Source organism: Pistacia vera, unplaced genomic scaffold, assembly GCF_008641045.1.
Source record: "Pistacia vera cultivar Batoury unplaced genomic scaffold, PisVer_v2 Contig214, whole genome shotgun sequence".
NCBI lineage: Eukaryota > Viridiplantae > Streptophyta > Magnoliopsida > Sapindales > Anacardiaceae > Pistacia > Pistacia vera.
The window spans coordinates 734,282-753,035 of record NW_022196018.1 but is presented as its reverse complement, the minus strand read 5'-3'; the positions used below and the strand labels follow the sequence as shown (position 1 = coordinate 753,035).

At 36.0% G+C, this 18,754-nt stretch overlaps 1 protein-coding gene, 1 long non-coding RNA gene and 2 pseudogenes across 2 annotated transcripts; 3 read left to right on the top strand and 1 right to left on the bottom strand.

Moving 5' to 3' along the window:
* Window positions 1-1,369: 1,369 nt before the first annotated feature.
* Window positions 1,370-5,555, top strand: LOC116129875 (annotated as a pseudogene).
* Window positions 5,556-6,605: 1,050 nt separating this feature from the next.
* LOC116129874 lies at window positions 6,606-10,767 on the top strand (annotated as a pseudogene).
* A 1,144-nt stretch (window positions 10,768-11,911) lies between these two features.
* Window positions 11,912-14,239, top strand: LOC116129873 (protein SRG1-like). Its single transcript, XM_031415604.1, has 4 exons — window positions 11,912-12,169; window positions 12,261-12,508; window positions 13,382-13,706; window positions 13,774-14,239. Exons 1-4 carry the CDS (start codon window positions 11,930-11,932, stop codon window positions 14,035-14,037), a joined length of 1,077 nt encoding a protein of 358 aa, XP_031271464.1. The 5' UTR covers window positions 11,912-11,929; the 3' UTR covers window positions 14,038-14,239.
* A 417-nt stretch (window positions 14,240-14,656) lies between these two features.
* LOC116129876 lies at window positions 14,657-17,593 on the bottom strand. The gene is made up of 2 exons (XR_004127965.1): window positions 16,987-17,593; window positions 14,657-14,911 (listed from the first exon to the last, which is right to left on the bottom strand). It is a non-coding gene; the product is annotated as an uncharacterized LOC116129876 (long non-coding RNA).
* Window positions 17,594-18,754: the final 1,161 nt, after the last annotated feature.

Genomic DNA, 18,754 nt, shown 5'->3' with positions numbered 1-18,754 from the left:
TAAAAAAATCATTTTCCATTATTAAATAATGTTAAACATACAAATTTAGGATCGCAATTTTGTGTCCTCAATGATGTGCTGGGTTATGTGTCAACAGCCCACCATTTTATTTATTTATTTAATGACTGAGGGTGTCTAACCCAGCTTACCCACACCTCAAAAAATCCATCAAGACCTTAAAACTACCAGCTGGGTAAGAGCTCCAGTGGCCACTCCTATTAGCAATCATTTTTTTTTTTTTTTTGTTTTTTACTGACCAAAGGTGTCCATACCAGCATACGCGTATCTCAACTAATCCTCCAGGACCTTAGAACTACTGGCCAGGTAAGAGCTCTAGTGGTCACTCCTATTAGCAATTAAGTAAGGACTCGAACTCAAGACTTTTTGAGTAATACATTCTAGAGTCCCTATCGAACCACTCAACCACCTAGAGTTGGTTGTGTTAACACCACCTTAATGTTAGAATAATGAGATAAGTGAATAACTTTTCTGTAATCACACATGAATAGCCAAGTCATTTGGGATCCGAACTTTTCATGTGTAGCATTATTATTCTTTTTATTAATTTATTTATTTATTTATTAAACAAATAATATTTTGTTTGATTAAAATGATAAGTACTTGATTGAATGGCTGCTAGAACTTGGTTCCATTGTTGATGCTGGAGCGTGGCTTCAGCATGTGAGACTTGGGTGGAGCTCAAGCTTTCCTCAATTGTGTTCCCAGTGTGAAGAAGATCCTTGGAGCAACAAAACATTAGAGATTCAAAGTGTGGTGTTTAGTGCAACTAGAACAGGGAGTTCTTTTTGCTGCAACTTTAATCACTCTGAATGTTATCTTGTAATGTTTGTTGACTTAATGGATTACTTCAATCTGGACAAAGTCCCATGGATGAAGGCTAAGAGTGGTTTTTAGTCGGACCATATATATGACTGAGTGTTTTATTTACCATTTATGATTTGTGATTTGTTCTAGCTTAACTTGCTTAATCAACTTGGTAAGTCTCTTCCGCTGCACATTAAAATGGATACCTAACTTTGAATAGAGTTCACCAACTCTAAGACTTTAATATACTTTTCTGCTTGGAAAAGCACTATTAAATTAATATATATAAGACTTTTCTGCTTTATATTTTATATCATTTCCAAAAGGCAGCCACCAAAAAAGAAACTATAGTATATATTACATAGAATATGACTTGAAATCTTTTAATTAACTTTTCTGCTTGGAAAATTAAGCACTAATAAGTTAATATAAGACTTTTCTGCTTTATATTTTAATTTTTATATCATTTCCAAAAAAACAAAAAAAAAAAAAATCACTATATATGATACGACGTGAAATCTTTTAATAGAAGATCAATCATCTACAGAGACAAAGATGTCGAGCTCTCTCCCTGTGCCTTCTGTTCAGGAGCTGGCAAAGGAGCCACTCAGTACAGTTCCATCACGATATGTTCGTTCAGATCAAGACCCTACTTCCACATCCAACGCCACTTCCTTGCCACCACTGCCTGCAATCGACTTACAAAAGTTGCTTTCTGGAGACTTGATGGATTCAGAATTAGACAAGCTTCACCATGCATGCAAAGAATGGGGTTTCTTTCAGGTATCAGGAAAAAGATAAAACAAAAATTAGTTATCGTATATATTACATGTCAAATATCATGTATAAATTATCTTTTGAGATGGAAATGTTTTATTTTACAGTTGATAAACCATGGAGTGAGCAGTTCATTGGTAGAGAAGATGAAGATAGAAACTCAGGAATTTTTCAATCTGCCAATGGAGGAAAAGAAGAAGTATTGGCAAAAAGAAGGAGATGCAGAAGGATTTGGGCAGTTGTTTGTTGTGTCTAAGGAGCAGAAGCTTGATTGGTCAGACTTATTCTTGGTGAACACCATTCCAATTCGTTTGAGGAAGCCACACCTATTTCCCAAGCTCCCTCTCCCTTTCAGGTTATCTCTTTCTGTCAAATTTTTGCTTTGTCAAAATTTCTAGCTGTGCCCGCCATCATACCATTGTTTAAGTTAAATTATTAGAAATTCCATTGGCTTGGATACTATAACTTTTCTTGATTCAATCAACCATTTGAAATTAAACATGACGAGGTAAGGTATTGTCATTATCACAATTAGTCAACAATTTAACTCATATTTTTTACAGATAACACCTTTGGAGTATATACAGGTGCTGTCCAATTTTGTCTTAAACCTACGAGTGGAATATATATTAGCATGCACAACCTATTATTTAATGTTAAAGGTTAAGTTAAGAATAAAATAATATAATTTTTTTTAATTAAAATATCGTTAAAGGGACAAGAAATATTTTATTTACCTTTTTTAGAATTTTTTTTTTTTATTTCTAGCGGATAAAAGCAATTACGTAAAATATTTAATTAATAAAAGACTTATCATTTTAATCAAACAAAATATTATTTGTTTAATAAATAAATTAAAATAATAATAATAATAATAATGCTACACATGAAAAGTTCAGATGCCAAATGACTTGGCTATTCACGTGTGATTATAGAAAAGTTATTCACTTATCTCATTATTCTAACATTAAGGTGGTGTTGACACAACCAACCCTTAGGTGGTTGAATGGTTCTATAAGGATTCTAGAGTGTATTACTCAAAAGGTCTTGAGTTCGAGTCCTTACTCAATTGCTAATAAGAGTGGCCACTAGAGCTCTTACCCGGCCAGTAGTTCTAAGATCTCGGAGGATTAGTTGAGGTACGCGTAAGCTGGTCTGGACACCCTTGGTCAGTAAAAAAAATAAAAAAATGGTTGCTAATAGGAGTGGCTACTAGAGCTCTTACCCGACCGGTAGTTTTAAGGTCCTGATGGATTTTTTGAGGTGCGGATAAGCTGGCTTAGACACCCTCAGTCATTAAATAAATAAATAAAAAGGTGGGGTGTTGACACATAACCCACCATATCATTGAGGATACAAAATTATGATCTCAAATTTGTATGTTTAACATTATTAAACAATGGAAAATGAATTTTTTACTTTACAGATTTCTTAGTAACATTTTAATCCTTATAATTAACAAACTTTATGGATTAAAATGTTTAATTTTCTTTACTTCTCCAACAATCTTATGTCCGATGTTAAATTAGATCCCAATATGATGACCCGCGAGACAAAGTAAAATGAATTTTTAATGCAAATCATTAAAGCCACAGATTCAGTGCATTAGATACTTGTAGATGGTAAAATATATGGTTACGGAAGAAGGTTTAATCTTGTGAGGTTGAGGTCACTAACAATCCGCTGAATCTACACCTAAAAAGAACAAGCACAAAGCTTACGTAAAACATCAATGTGGTGTTTGCTATAGGCACTCTGACGCTCAAGGCAACAAGACTGAAAGAGGCTATTTAGTGAGGGCTAAGGAAAAAAAGGGTCCTAATTCATATGAAATATAGGATTTTGAGTAAACTAGGATAAAACCAAATAGGAAGTAGATGTATTAGGGTTTTAGTGGGATTCTAGACCCTTAGAGGATATCATGGACCAATGGGTCTGATCCTAGGTAGGCTAATGGTGAGGCCCAATCTGGATAATATAACTTGGAGAGGCTAGTTAGTATCATGTGTCTGGCCTGTGACATAAACCTTGACGTAGACCCAACCGGAATTGTGTCATGGCTCAAGATGATTTTTGACCCATACAATATTTAATAGTTTCAATCAATGTTTTAAAACCCGGCTCGGCCCGGCCGGTTCAACCGGGACCCAGCCACTGAGTCGGGTCGGATTAGCATAAAACCCGGATAATTGAATTCACCTGGTATGACCAACGGTTAGACAGGAGATACTGTAGCAACCCGCCGGTCCAACCGGTTTTGGGAAAAAACCGAGTCAACTCTAACCCCCTCCTAAATGTGATTTTTTTTTACATTTTTCCTCAATTTTTCATTCTTTCATGGCCTAACCCATATTTGCCCTCTTCCATTAGTCTATTTCTTAATTTCTTCATCGATTTTTTCGTTTCATCTCTTAATTTTTTCATTTCCACTTCAGCAGTAGCTTTGTTTCATTTTCGTTATCTTCATCTCATCTCATCTTCGGCAGCAATTACTTTTAGGAGTGATTCTTTCTCCCATAGAAGATGATTGTTCAAGTCAAACAAACAACACACATCAAAATCAAAAACACAAGAACAAGAACAAGAAAAAGAGCAAATACCAAGATAAGAAAGCATCAGAAAGGAGAAGAAAAAGATTTACTTGGGTGATGAAGAGAGAGAGGAGGGAAGGGGAGGAGGTAGATGCAAAGTGGAGGGAGGTGGAAATAGAGTTACTGTGAGAGTCTTGTCATCTCTTTGTTTCTTGGGGTGTTGTGGAAGTGTGTAGAAAAAGCTTAGGATCTTTTTTTATTTTTACTTTGTGATTTTTTGGGAAAAAATTTGTTGGGTGTCATCATGCTGACATGTGGAAATGTGTAGAGAAAGCTAGCCTTTTTTTTGCTTTGAGTTTTTTGAGGAATTTTTTTTTTTTTGGTGTCAGCATGATGACATCACCAGTTGAACCAACTGGTTAAACCGGTCGACCCAGGACCCGGTCACTTTGCCGGATTTCACCCCGGGTCAGTTTTTAAAACATTGGTTTCAATTCTTTTAATTTTAAAGATTTGTCATTATTTATTTATTTATTAAATGTAGAGAAATATTGGAAGCTTACTCGGCAGAACTAAGAGATCTTGCCATGACAATTATGAACCAAATGGCAAAAGCCTTAGGAATGGAAGCTGATTATTTCAAAGAATTGTTTGGAGAAGGGAGGCAGGCCATAAGAATGAACTACTATCCTCCATGTCCATAACCAGAGCTTGCTATGGGCATCATTCCTCATTCTGACGGTGGCGCCCTTACCATCCTTCTCTAGCTCAATGAGGTGGAAGGCCTTCAAATCAAGAAAAATGGGATGTGGATTTCTGTTAAACCCCTACCAGGTGCTTTTATCATCAATATTGGAAACATTTTAGAGGTAATGATCATCCCCTCAGTTGATAATAATTATCAGTTAGTTAGATCTCTTGGGAATTGGGATTATATAGAGATCTTAAAGTGAAATAAAATGAAGAGCATAACTAGATATTGTTTAATTTGTGTTTGTGGTTTTGTAGATTGTAACAAATGGAATTTACCCTAGTATTGAGCATCGAGCAACTGTAAACTCGATGAAAGAAAGGCTCTCAATTGCCACATTTTACAGCCCGAAAGTAGACGGCAAACTGGGACCGGCGCCAAGCCTTATTACACCAGAGACTCCGGCGTTGTTTAAGACAATAAGTGCTGCAGACTACTTCAAGGGATTCTTTTCCTGCCAACTTCAAGGAAAATCGTACCTTTATGTCTTGAAGGTTCAAAACGAGAATGAGAGTGGTTGAGTATAGTAGAAATTCAAATGTTTGTTTTGTCTAAAATGTTTCTTAATAATTGACAGGTCATCTTTTTGGTGCTACATCATGTCATTGTAATCGAGTAATTCAAGCTAGTTTGTTATCAAGAGACCAATTTGAGATTTATAAATAATTGACAGGACATCTGTTTTTGCTACATCCATTCGTTCTGACATTGCTAAATTGATAGAAGGAGTAAACAAACAAAAACTCATGAGAATTGACAGATTTTGGGAATTATGTTATCTTGTTCTATTTTGGAGCCGGTAAAGCTAGGAGAAAATGGATGCTCCATGATATTTCTATAGTCAATAATTTGTTCAACTTGGGAGTAGTAGCAATTGAAAGTTCATGTTTTAAGGAAATAATTACCCTGGAGCGGACTCAACACAGGCCAGAAGGGCATGTGACCACCCCACCTTTCCTTCCTGGGTTCATCTATTCCATTGTTGAGAAGAGGAGCTTCTAATTAACTCAACTATTTTAGAGAAAATGAGAGGAATGTGTTTAAGAAAAGATTACTATTGATTCTTTAACCGGGTCTGTATAAAATGACAAAGTATTCCCTCTTTTATAGTGTCTATGGGAGTTTTCTACATACTAACTCTTATCTACCACCTTCCTTATTTAATTACTTGTACCACCTTCAACTAGAAAAAGAACTCTAGATATGAATCTTACCTGAGCTAAAAAAACATATAGGCTGATGACAAGATTTGGATCTAGGTTAGAGGTGACAATGGGCTATACTGGCACGGCCCACCATTTTTTTGGCACAGTAAGAAATGGCATGTGGGCTATGTGGCTGTGTCATGGGCTTAGGACTTGGCACGTGGATCACTATGGCATGGCTCATGAATTTAAAAGAAACAGAAATTTTAAATTTTTTTGAGAAAAATCTGTGTAGCACGTGTGGGTCAACCCACGAAGGCACTACACAGCCCACCAGGTTGTCTGGTACGGCAGGGCCCATGGCACGTTGGGCTGTGAAAATTTTGGCCTGGCAGGGCACTGCCAACTACCATCTCTAATCTAGATCCAATATATGGATTAGGAACCCAAGATGGCCGAAATTAAGTTTAGTAGTCAACGTCCAAATTATACCAAACTGTCATGAGTCAACCACGTCTGAGATAATAAATTAATATGAGAGTCGGATGGTTACTCATTACAAAATAAAGTAATAAGCAATAAGTTTCTGCTTTATATTTTATACCTATGCCAAATGCGCAACCACGAAAAGATACTATATAGAGAAAGACCTGAAATCTTTTAATAGAGGATCAATCATCAACGGAGACAAACATGTGGAGCTCTCTCCCTGTGCCTTCCGTTCAGGAGCTGGTGAAGGAGCCGCTCACGACTGTTCCACCACGTTATGTCCATCCTCATCAAGATCCTCCTTTCGTATCTAATGCCACCTCCTTGCCACAAGTGCCAGTTATCGACTTGAAAAAGTTGCTTTCTAGAGACTTGACGGATTCAGAATTAGACAAGCTTCATCGTGCTTGCAAAGAATGGGGTTTCTTCCAGGTATTAGTAGAAGGATCAAATCAATATATACTATATATGATGCGTCGTGTAAAATTTTGTTGTAAGAGTGGAAATGTTTTGCAGTTGATAAACCATGGAGTGAGCAGTTCACTGGTTCAGAAAGTGAAGATAGAGACTCAGGAGTTTTTCAATCTGCCAATGGAGGAGAAGAAGAAGTATTGGCAAAAAGCAGGAGATATCGAGGGATTTGGGCAGGCGTTTGTTGTGTCTGAGGAGCAGAAGCTTGACTGGGCAGATATGTTCTTTGTGACCAGCCTCCCATTACATTTGAGGAAGCCACACCTAATTCCCAAGCTCCCTTTCCCTTTCAGGTTCTCTGTTTTCTGTCAAATTATTTCTTTGTCAAGATTCTCCAGCTATGCTCATGATCATATAATATAATAGTGACGTTTCTGATATCGATGTTTGAATTAATTACAGTTTAAAAGCTATTTAGATCATAGTTTAATTATTTATATCTTATATCTAGTGAACATAATTTAAGTTAAATTATCTGGACAGATAACCATTAAAATTATCTTATATTAGTGCCATTGAAAACCATCGGCTAGCATATTATATTTAATTAAATATGATAACTAATACAATGTCATAATCATGATTAGATAGCAATTTAGTCATGAGTGAACAATTTTTTTCCACCCAAATAATGGTTTGATGACACTTTCCCCCACAAACTTTAAAAATACTATTTTACTATTTAAATTTATATTCCAACAACGAATAGAGAGCAAACTCAATCTCGACTTTTAAGGCTTCTGAAGAGGTGACGCCGGTGAGTCTTTTGATGGTGGAAGATTAGATTTTGGTGACTGAAATTGATCAAAATTTAACTTGTGAGTGGCGACTACGTAAACCCTAATCGATCAATTGCCGATGATTGACAAGGTTGGCAGGAATAGGGTTTGAAGGGGGTTTGATGAGCTTTGGTGAATAAGGATAAAGGAAGAGAATAGTAGTGGTATGGGGTCACAAAGATGTCAGAAACTCAAAATCGGAAACAGAATATAGATTTAGGTAGTAAAATGGTATTTTAAAAGCAAGTGATTGGGAAAGGGTCATTAAGCCACTATTTGGGTGGGAATAAGTAGTTTCCTCTTTAATCATATATTCAACAGGCACTTTTAAGTTTGTACAATGGAATCGTTTGGTTCAAGATTGGGAATATTACTCTTAGTATTCCCAAAAAAGTTAAACAGTAAAATACCAAAAAACTCTCGGCTTCGTTTGGTTGGATTTTGGGAATACTACTTTTAGTATTCCCAAAAAAGTTAAACAGTAAAATACCCAAAAATTCTTGGCTTCGTTTGGTTGGATTTTGGGAATACTACTTTTAGTATTCCCAAAAAAGTTAAACAGTAAAATACCCAAAAACTCACAATATTATTCAACTTTATTCAACATTTTTTAAACCCCCTAAATTTGTTAATTCAATTAAATACCCCTAAATATTTTTAATGTTTTTGTTACGGCGACTCGGCACCCTCCGGCAGGTGGCCGGCTGTCATATTGAGGGTGGATGGGTGTGTTTTCGTTAACTTTTAATGTTTTATTTAAGGGGTGTTTTGTAAAAAAACAAACATAGGGGGTATTAATTTGTAAATCCTACATCGAATAAGCCCAATTCAACTTTTTTTTAACTTTTTTCAAAAAACTTTTTCCAAAAACACAAATTGTGAACCAAACGGAGCCCTCATTTTTGGGATACTATTTTAAATATTATTAATTTTTTTTAAACCCTCTAATTTGTTAATGTAATTAAATACCCCTAATATTTTTTTAAAATATAAAAACACCCCAACAATCCACATTTACCAGATTCCGGCCACCACCGTTGGAAAATGGCCGGATTTGGTAGGATGGCGACTCGGCTGACTTGGCCGGTAGTGCGCTGATCTAGACTTTTCCGGCAGATCCACGGTGGATTTGGCCGGAAAAGTCCAGATCTAAGACCAAAGATCTGGCGTTGACGGCCAGATCTTTGGCCGTAACAGTCGGTCACGACGGCCAACAAACGGTCGACCATTTGTTGGCCATCATTGATAGCATAGGCCAGATCTGGTGGTTGACGGCCAGATCTGGCGTAGATGGCCTTTGCCGGCTAGATCCACCGTGGATCTGGCCGAAAAAGCCATATCGGAGCATGACCGGCAAGATCCAGCCGGTCATGCGCCCATAAGGTGACTCCAGCCACCCTCGGTGTGGGGGCCGACTAGGGGTGTTTGAGGGTGGGTTAGGGGTATTTTTGTTAACTTTAAGTTTTTATTATAGGGGGTATTTTGTAAAAAAACAAACATATGGAGTATTTTATTAATTTATAAATCCTACATCGTAATACCCGCTTAATTCAGCTTTTTTTTTAACTTTTTTCAAAAAACTTTTCTCAAAACCCCCAATTTGAACCAAACGGAGCCATACATTTGCTACTCAACTGTCTAATCCTTTATCTTTAAAGACTAGTCTCTACTTCTTTTATTTATCTTTTTTTAAATGTAGAGAAACATTGGATGCTTACTCACTAAAACTAAAAGATCTTGCCATTATAACCTGAACCAAATGGGAAAGCTCTGAGAATTGAAGATGATTATATGAACAATTGGTTGACGAAGGGAGACAGGGAATAAGATTGAACTACTATCCTCCATGTCCACAGCCAGAGCTTGCTATTGGCATCAATCCCCATTCCGATGGCGGCGGCCTTACCATCCTCCTCCAGCTCAATGAGATGGATGGCCTTCAAATCAGGAAAAATGAGATGTGGGTTCCTGTTAAACCCCTACCAGGTGCTTTTATCATCAACATTGGAGACGTTTTAGAGGTAATTCTCATCACAAAGAAATATTGTTCATAACAAGACGGGAGAGGTTTGGTTTGATGTGTAAGTTTAAAATAGATTTAATGACGTTAATCCCCCTTGGTATGATATAATAATAAAAATCATCCTGAGCTTTTTGAAATAACAGAAATTCCCTGGATTGTTAATAAACTGTTAAAATTTATACTGTTATTAGTTAATAAATATCCTCATTTATACTGTTATTAGTTAATAAATATCCTCTTGACTGTTAAATCCTTCTGTCCGTTTATTTTAACACTTACATGCTAGCTTAACAGTAGGGAGATATCTATTAATTTTTGAAACCTCGGGAGGATTTTTATTATTATATCCTATCTCAATGGATAAATATATTAACTCTTTTAACATATTCACTGTTAGATCTTTATATGTAAAATATAATTATATGGGGCAATCCTTACTAGAGAATTTTCGTATATATACATAGAGACACGAAAGATGAAGAGCATAACTTTGATGTTGTTTAATTAGAGTTTCTGATTTTGTAGATTGTAACCAATGGAGCTTACCCTAGTATTGAGCATCGAGCCACTGTAAACTCTACGAAAGAAAGGCTCTCAATTGCCACATTCTACAGCCCAAATACAAACCGCGATATGGGTCCAGCGCCGAGCCTCATAACACCAGAGAATCCGGCATTGTTTAAGAGAGTAAGTGTTGCAGACTACTACAAGGGATACTTTTCCCGCGAACTGCAGGGAAAATCATACCTTGATGGCTTGAGGATTAAAAATGAGGACAAGCAATGTGGAAAACCTAATGTTTAGTTTATTTATAGAAGCTGGTGAATAAATGATCGGTCATCTGTTTGATGCTACATCATCTCATTGTAGCTGAGTGTGTAATTCAAGCTGGTTTGTTATAGACAGACCCATTTGAGATTTAAACAAAGTTTCACACCAGTTGATTTCATCTCTCTAATTTTCAGTAAATGTCATTATAATCCATAAATCTCATTGGCACTTTATGTTAAAACAGAGCATAATCCTTGTAGCAGCCATCGGCTGCGTTACTATTGTCTCAAAGCCTGACATAGAGAAATAAGAAAAGTAAATGAAGCAACATCAACTCAAGAGGTCAAGTTAAAAGTAACCATGCAAAAATATCAATGTGGATGATGAACTACTATACTCCATGTCCACAACCTGAAATTGTCATTGGCTTCAATCCTCATTCTGATGCGGTCGCCCGAACCATCCTCCTCCAGCTTAAAGAGATCGAAGGCCTTCAAATCTATACAGATGGGATGTTGTTTCCAGATAAACCCCAACCAGATGCTTTTATACATTGGTGACATTTTTCAAGATATGATTTCATAAAATAATTTTTTCAAGATACGATATTATAAAATAAACTCAAGAAAATGACATCAAATTGTTTGTCTTGTATGATCGAGATACCTGAACATTAAATTAATAATGATACCATTCAAGTTCCATACAGTCATTGACAAACCAACACGTGTTTACTTATGAATGGTATCATTATTAATTTATAGCAGTGAGTTTATAATCTCCATACCTTATAATTTTAAGAGCAATCATCGCATGTGTTTTGGTCAATCTTAAGAAGGGTGAGCATAATTAGGGTCCGGTTCCGGTTCAGAAAAATTGAAACTGGGAATTCTTAGGTCCAATTCTGATTTCTATAGTGCTAGATCCGGAAATCAGAACCAGAACTGAATTGTAATTTTTATAAACTATTGGGGGTGTTTTGATAATTTTTTTTAAATAGGGGGATAATTGAAATTAACCTGGGTACCCAAAACTTGGAACATATGTTTCCGGTTCCGATTCCAAATCTTAGGAACCGACCGATTCTGATTCTTTTAAAAAATTCAAGATACTCAGAACCACCCACCCCGATTATAAGAACACTTAAAGCATTCGTTTTCTCAAACACTCAACCGGTTGTTGTTTGAGATAATAAATTAATATATAGCAGCCGGATAGTAGTTGGTTACTTATTATAAAAATAAAAGTAACATGCAAAAGCAAAAGTTTTCTTTTCCGGTTTATACATGATATTATTTTTTAAGTGCGAGCCAGCAAAAACAAAATATATAAAGACATATAATCTTTAAAGAGAAGATCAATCATCTATGGAGAAAAAGGTGTGGAGCTCTCTTCCTGTGCCTAGTGTTCAGGAGCTGGCGAAGGAGCCACTCACTACAGTTCCACAACGATATGTTCGTTCAGACCAAGACCCTCCTTTCATATCCAACGCCACTTCTTTTCCACAAGTTCCTGTAATCGACTTGCAAAAGCTGCTTTCTGGAGACCTGATGGATTCAGAATTAGACAAGCTTCACCATGCTTGCAAAGAATTGGGTTTCTTTCAGGTATTAGTAAAAAGATAAATCAAAATTAGCATATATGTCATGTGTCATGTACAATTTAATATGTTTTAAGATGGAAATGTTTTATTTACAGTTAATAAACCATGGAGTGACCAGTTCATTGGTGGAGAAAGTGAAGGTAGAAACTCAGGAATTTTTCAATCTGCCAATGGAGGAGAAGAAAAAGTATTGGCAAAAAAAAGGAGAGATGGAAGGATTTGGTCAGGCGTTTGTTGTGTCTGAGGAGCAGAAGCTTGATTGGGCAGACATCTTCTTCGTGACCAGCCTTCCGATTCATTTGAGAAAGCCACACCTATTTCCCAATCTCCCTCTCCCTTTCAGGTTTTCTCTTTCTATATATCAATTCTTTTCCTTGTCGCGAGATCTCTAGGCCCGCGCACCAAATATTCGTATACGTCAAAATCGAAATTATAATCTTCAACCACCAAATCTTCTTTGGTCCATTATAATATTATAGTGGAGTTTTTTATATTAATCTTTTGATTTATTTTGTGGTTTCAAATTTAATTGCCCTACGATACAATCATTCAGAAAGAGAGAACTTTTGTGTTTATAATAGTATAATACATTTATATGATAGGAAATCAATTGGGAGAAGCATTGAAATGAAACAGTAAGACTCAAATTTCATACATTAAGAGCTAACTAATGATGAGCTATTACATCGGAGGTTGTGGACGTAGTATTAGTAATATATTATAGGAATGTTAGGTTCACAATTCAATCTCACAACATTCTCTCATAATCCCCAATGTGTCAACTCGTCATTGGTTAACACGCAAAACGGGTTCTGCCTACTTGTATGGGTCCTGCCTACCCATGCGAGCTAACCAATGATGAACTACCACATCGAGGGTTGTAAGAGAAGATTATGAACCTAGCGTTATTATATACATTAGGTACTCAATTTGACTCATATAATCAACAAACAGATAACAATTTTTTTTTTTTTTTTATCACTAGAGATGTCCAAGCTAACTTACGTACATCTCAACTAATCCCTCTAGAACTGCTGACCGATAAGAGCTTCAGTGACTACCCATATTAATACCTGAGAAGACTCGAACACAAAAGTTCGTGACCTCTTTTTTCTCTTTTATTATCAAGCCATCCAATGGTAGTTTACATATAGCACTTTTGTTTTTGGGTAATATAAATCTAGTCTCTATTTATTTACTTATTTTTTTAATGTAGAGAAACATTGGATGCTTACTCAGTAGAACTAAGAGATCTTGCTATGAAAATCCTGAACCAAATGGCAAAAGCTCTGAGAATGGACGCTAAGGATATGAACGATTTGTTTGAAGGAGGGATGCAGGGAATAAGAGTGAACTACTATCCTCCATGTCCACAACCAGAGCTTGTCACCGGCCTCAATCCTCACTCTGACGGCGGCGGCCTTACCATCCTCCTCCAGCTCAACGAGATGGAAGGCCTTCAAATCAGGAAAGATGGAATGTGGGTTCCTGTTAAACCCCTACCAGATGCTTTTATCATCAACATTGCAGACGCTTTGGAGGTAATACTCATCACAAAGCACTTCCATGGTAACCCGTTAGTTGAATCTTTTGATTTTGATTTTGCAGGTTTTAACCAATGGAATTTACCGTAGTATTGAGCATCGAGCAGTAGTAAACTCTGTCAAAGAAAGGCTCTCAATTGCCACATTCTACAGCCCCAAAATAGACGGCAATATGGGTCCAGCGCCGAGCCTTGTTACACCAGAGACTCCGGCGTTGTTTGAGAGAACAAGTGTTGCAGATTACTTCAAGGGATTCTTTTCCCGCGAACTGCAAGGAAAATCATACCTTGATGTCTTGAGGATTGAAAATGAGAACGACAGTTGTTGAGTAATGTTGAAATTCAAAGGTTTGGTTTATCTATATAGTTGGTTAAAAATTGACAGGCATCTGTTTGATGCTACATGATTTCATTGTAATTGAGAGTAATTCAACCTGGTTAGAACACTGGTCTGTTTTATGTACATCCATGCTGACATTGCCAAATCGATAATAGGTCTAAATAAACAAAAACCCGTGAGAATGACAGGTTTGGGGCAAAATATAATCCTGCTCTATTTTGCAGCCTGAAAGCTAGGGAAAAATGGATACATGATATTTCCACAGTTAAAAAAAGTATAGCTAAGTCAATGTCCAACAATATAGCACAAATAGATGCCTTTCATGACCCGTTTAGATTGGAGAGCTTGTGATGGTTATTATCATGTTCTCATCAAAGCTTGCAGCAGTATTTTACCCCTTTTAATACTACCTAATCTTTGAATCGTATATATATGATACAAGATGAAAAATTTTCAGAATCTCCTGCAACGAAACCTCCAGGCATCAAGTTGTCAATGATACTCCGAAAACAAGCCAAGAATTATGGATTTATAGTAAAATAAATGAAGGGGAAGAGAGAAGTATGAAATTTCCGATATACTGCTAGACTGACCAGAACACAAAAAGAGAACAAATTGAAGCTGCAGCACTGTTTCTATTATCTAACTTAAAAATAGATCAGTAATTTACAGTAAATGTCAATATAATACATTTACCCTATACTACACGGACCGATGGCTTCATTCCCTATCCCAAACCTGAAGTATATTAATCCATAAATTCCAACACTACCTAAAAGTGATAGATCTTTAACACTTAATGTTGGAACAGAGCATACTCCTTACAGCAGCAAGCATCAGCTGCATCACTATTGTCTCCAAACCTGACAGAGAAAATTAGGAAAAAATATGAAGCAACAACTAAACATGTCATGTTAAAAGTAATTGCACAAAAATATGTTCAAAGGATCAGGGACACTTTCACAGGGAAAGGGATGGAAGCCGAAAAAATGGAAACAAGATCTATAACATCCACATAGGCAACAAATAAAAAGAAAAAAAAAAAAATACATGCAACATTGCCTTCCAAGTCATTAAAGGTATTAAAATCAATCCACTATTAGAGATATGTCATAAGGGTTATATCAGAGTTCTGGTTCTCAAAACTGGATAAGTCCTTAGCAATGTCTAAGTTCTTGGTGACACTAATATGTTCAATAAGGTTCTAAAATATAATGATTAGGAGTTCAGGAACGAGGGAAAAGGAGATAATGGTAGTCACAATGTAACTCATACTTGACAAAAGTTAATAGTACCTATTAGTGACAGTAACTATGATGGTTTCCAACTATGTTTAATCTGTCTCCCTGGGTTGGAAATATGTAAGTACCATTTTTGTCACCCATTAATTGTGACCACAAATAGGTTGACAACATAAAGTGTTAATAAAAATTTAGATGGTAATCTTTCCTTTTGACAGTGAATCATCATCAATGTTCTTTAAGCATAAGCCTAGCACAAATCTCTAAAAAATAAAATAAACAAAAAAAAAAAAACGAGTTGGTAAAATTCCAGAATACCCAAAGGAGATCCAAGTATTATAACTCAACCTGGGTGGCTAGCTAGCCCAGTTTGCTCTCAATTAGTGCCAAAACATTTCAAAAAACACAAGATACAAGGGTCAGAATGCTTGAAATTTTCTAGTAAATTATCAGCATTATGGGAATAGCATACAATGTCATGTTTGCTACTGCTCACACTACCAGCAGAATTCAGCCCAATGAATAACAAATTAAGATGTGTTGAAGCAATAAAACTTATGAAGTACCAAGTTTCGAAATCCCTCACATATATTTATTGTATCTGAATTGGTTAAGATGCAAGATGAACTGTATCCAGTAGTCAGCGATTTTTCAAAATATCCAAGAAATATTGTCATTTTCCAGAATGTGGTGAATAGTTTGGGAGAACAGCTGGATACTATGAGGCAAAAAAATATGTTTTATCCCTAAATGTCTTTATGACCATGATAGAATGTCAAAATAATATGTTGGGCAGATAAAGGGCCAGCAATCTGAACACATGGATTTTGCTAAAGGTGCAAAGCAGTTCATGTCTGTTTTTTTATATTTTCTTTTTCTTTATGCTCATTTTCCCTCTCTTTGCATACCTTTTATTTCTCTCAAATATTTTTCATTCATCTCTGTATGGTTTTAAAATTTAATTTCTACCCCTCACTTAATACGAGCTTTCTCCTTTCAAGTTATATAAGGTAGCCAAACAAACCTATTCATTCTCTAGTAAAAATCTTCCTAATGTTTTGAACTTACAATCTTAATAGCTTGTATCACCAATTCCACAAAAGCCCCTTTGTGAACAACGAAAATATAAACCACAAACTAAACAAAAACAACAAAAAGAATATGAATTGCCCCAGCCAAGAACCTTGCCTATATACAAATCATGCCCAAGACTCATAAATTAACCAGAAATACATAATTACAGAGTTGTGCAACCCAATTTCTTCAATGCCACACTAAATTTCTCCTGTTCTGTGTAGCACTCAACAAAGGCACCTAATACAAGTTGATTTTCTGTCCACATCTCTACTAGCCTTCTCTTTAGAATACACAACATATAAACTGAGAATCATCACCTACCCACATCTCAAGTTACTCAAAATGCCACCCAAACGAGGCCCCAAGTTTTCGTTATTGTCATGAATTCAAGCACAATCTTTTAAGGCTTCACATAAAGTCACGAAATAACCAAGTAAAAACCCTTTACAAATTTTAACAAAACCAAATGCCCAAATCAAACAATGACAAAAACACAAATCAACAGTAAACAGTAGATAAACAACAACCCTAAAACCCCAGATAAAAACCTTAAGCCAAACACAAAAAAAAACAAAAAACAAAAAACAAAAGAAAACAAAACTTTGAAGCAAAAACGTTACCTTTCTGGGAAAAACCATGGCCAGTAGGGCCGTGAGGGGGAGCAGCAGCAGTTGCAGAGCACAGGCACATCTTAATAAACCCTAAAAATGAAAAGACGAAATGAGAAGAGGGAGGGAGAGAGAAAGAAACAAATGGGGTTTAGTTTAATTATAAAGAGAGAGAGAGTAAAGTGAGGTTGTGGGTAGTAGCAGAACTGCAGAGAGACAGAGGATGAAAAGAGTTGAGTGGACAAACAAATCTCTTCTTATAGATCGCACGAAACCCAACGTACAAATACAGAAAGAGAGAGAGAGAGTGTGTAATGTGGTGGGGCTGGTTTGCGTATCCGAGGTCTTTTGTTGTCGTTCACTTCTATCGTTCTTTGAAAAACCAAACCCCGCGCTATGTTTCTTGTCTTTACATTTTACCCCCCTTTCTTCTTCCAATTTTCACACCATTTTCTCTCGTATTAAACCTTTGAAACTACTGTATTTAACTTCATATCACTCATTCTACACAAACTATAGCAAATTGGGGCTCTTTCATGGAACCAAGTAAAGTAACAAAGCTGAACTCTTTATTTCATTCTAACAAAAAAACAATATTCCTTCAAATGAATAAAGATTAAAGCAAAAAAAAGGTGTGAACTTCTTTTATTTCTTCTTCATTTCACATTATCTTATATTCTCAGTTTCTCACAACAATTTTACAAGCTTCCCAAATCCCCTGCCATTAATCACCACATTAAGTTACATCACGTCGGCTAAACCTTTTTAAAAGCATTTTATTAATTCATTAATTAATATGTAATTATGCATTAGCAGAACCTTACAAATACAGGTGAAGAACGAAAATGGTTAATAAGCTTGCTTTAAAAGCCCAAAAGGAACATACAGTGGGTGTTCCTAAAATTCCTATGGGCTGCATTTATAATAGCCCATAATTCCACCTCATTCTGCAATAATCAGAGCCCACCCCCCTGCTAATTGGATTAAAATCAAATGTGACGCAGCTTTTAAGAAGTACTCTCATGAAGGAGTGATGGGAAGAGTAATGCTACAGTCACCGAATGTTGTGCAACGAATCTGTGCACCGAATGACTTGATAAAATTTTGATCGTTGATTTATTATCAGTTAATATTAATCAACGGTCAAGATTTTGCCACGTCATTCAGTGCGTAACTTTCGGTGGCTCTATCATTTTCAGTGATGGGAATTGTAGACAGGGACGACAAAGGTATTCTGTTAATGAGGCAAGCATCAAAAAATTTTGCTACAACCCCCCTTGAGGCGAAGCTATGTAACCAATTTATCATCAATTTAATAAATCAAAAGCGGAAACCCAATAACATAGCTCCCGCCATAGCAATCAATTTCCAAATATTGTAGGTGACACCTGGGAATGGCTCTAGTCTATTCAAGACTTTATTTCATATATCGATGGAGAATCACAGATTTTCTACTGTAGGTCACACTTGAGATTGGTTCTAATCTATCCAAGACTTTATTCCATGTATGGATGAAGAATCACAGACTTTCTTGTAGACTAGTGACATGTTTTCCCTTATGTTTAATTTTATTTTATGTAATTTGTATATCTTCTTCTCCATCAAAGAAGAAGTTGTATATAGGGAAGTTAATACTTATAACTGGTGGAAAGTTAAGTAACTGATATGGGAAGTCATTATTATTATTATTATTATTATTATTAACAATTAATAATGATAATGGGCCACAATAACTTACAAGCTATAGCTTTGGCTTCCAATCTGAGTTTGAGTAAGGTTT

Coding starts and splice junctions, on each gene's coding strand:
- LOC116129873 (XM_031415604.1), top strand. CDS start 11,930: ATGGAGAAAAAGGTGTGGAGCTCTCTTCCTGTGCCTAGTGTTCAGGAG. Junction 12,170..12,260: donor AAGAATTGGGTTTCTTTCAG/GTATTAGTAAAA, acceptor TTTTATTTACAG/TTAATAAACCATGGAGTGAC. Junction 13,707..13,773: donor ACATTGCAGACGCTTTGGAG/GTAATACTCATC, acceptor TTGATTTTGCAG/GTTTTAACCAATGGAATTTA.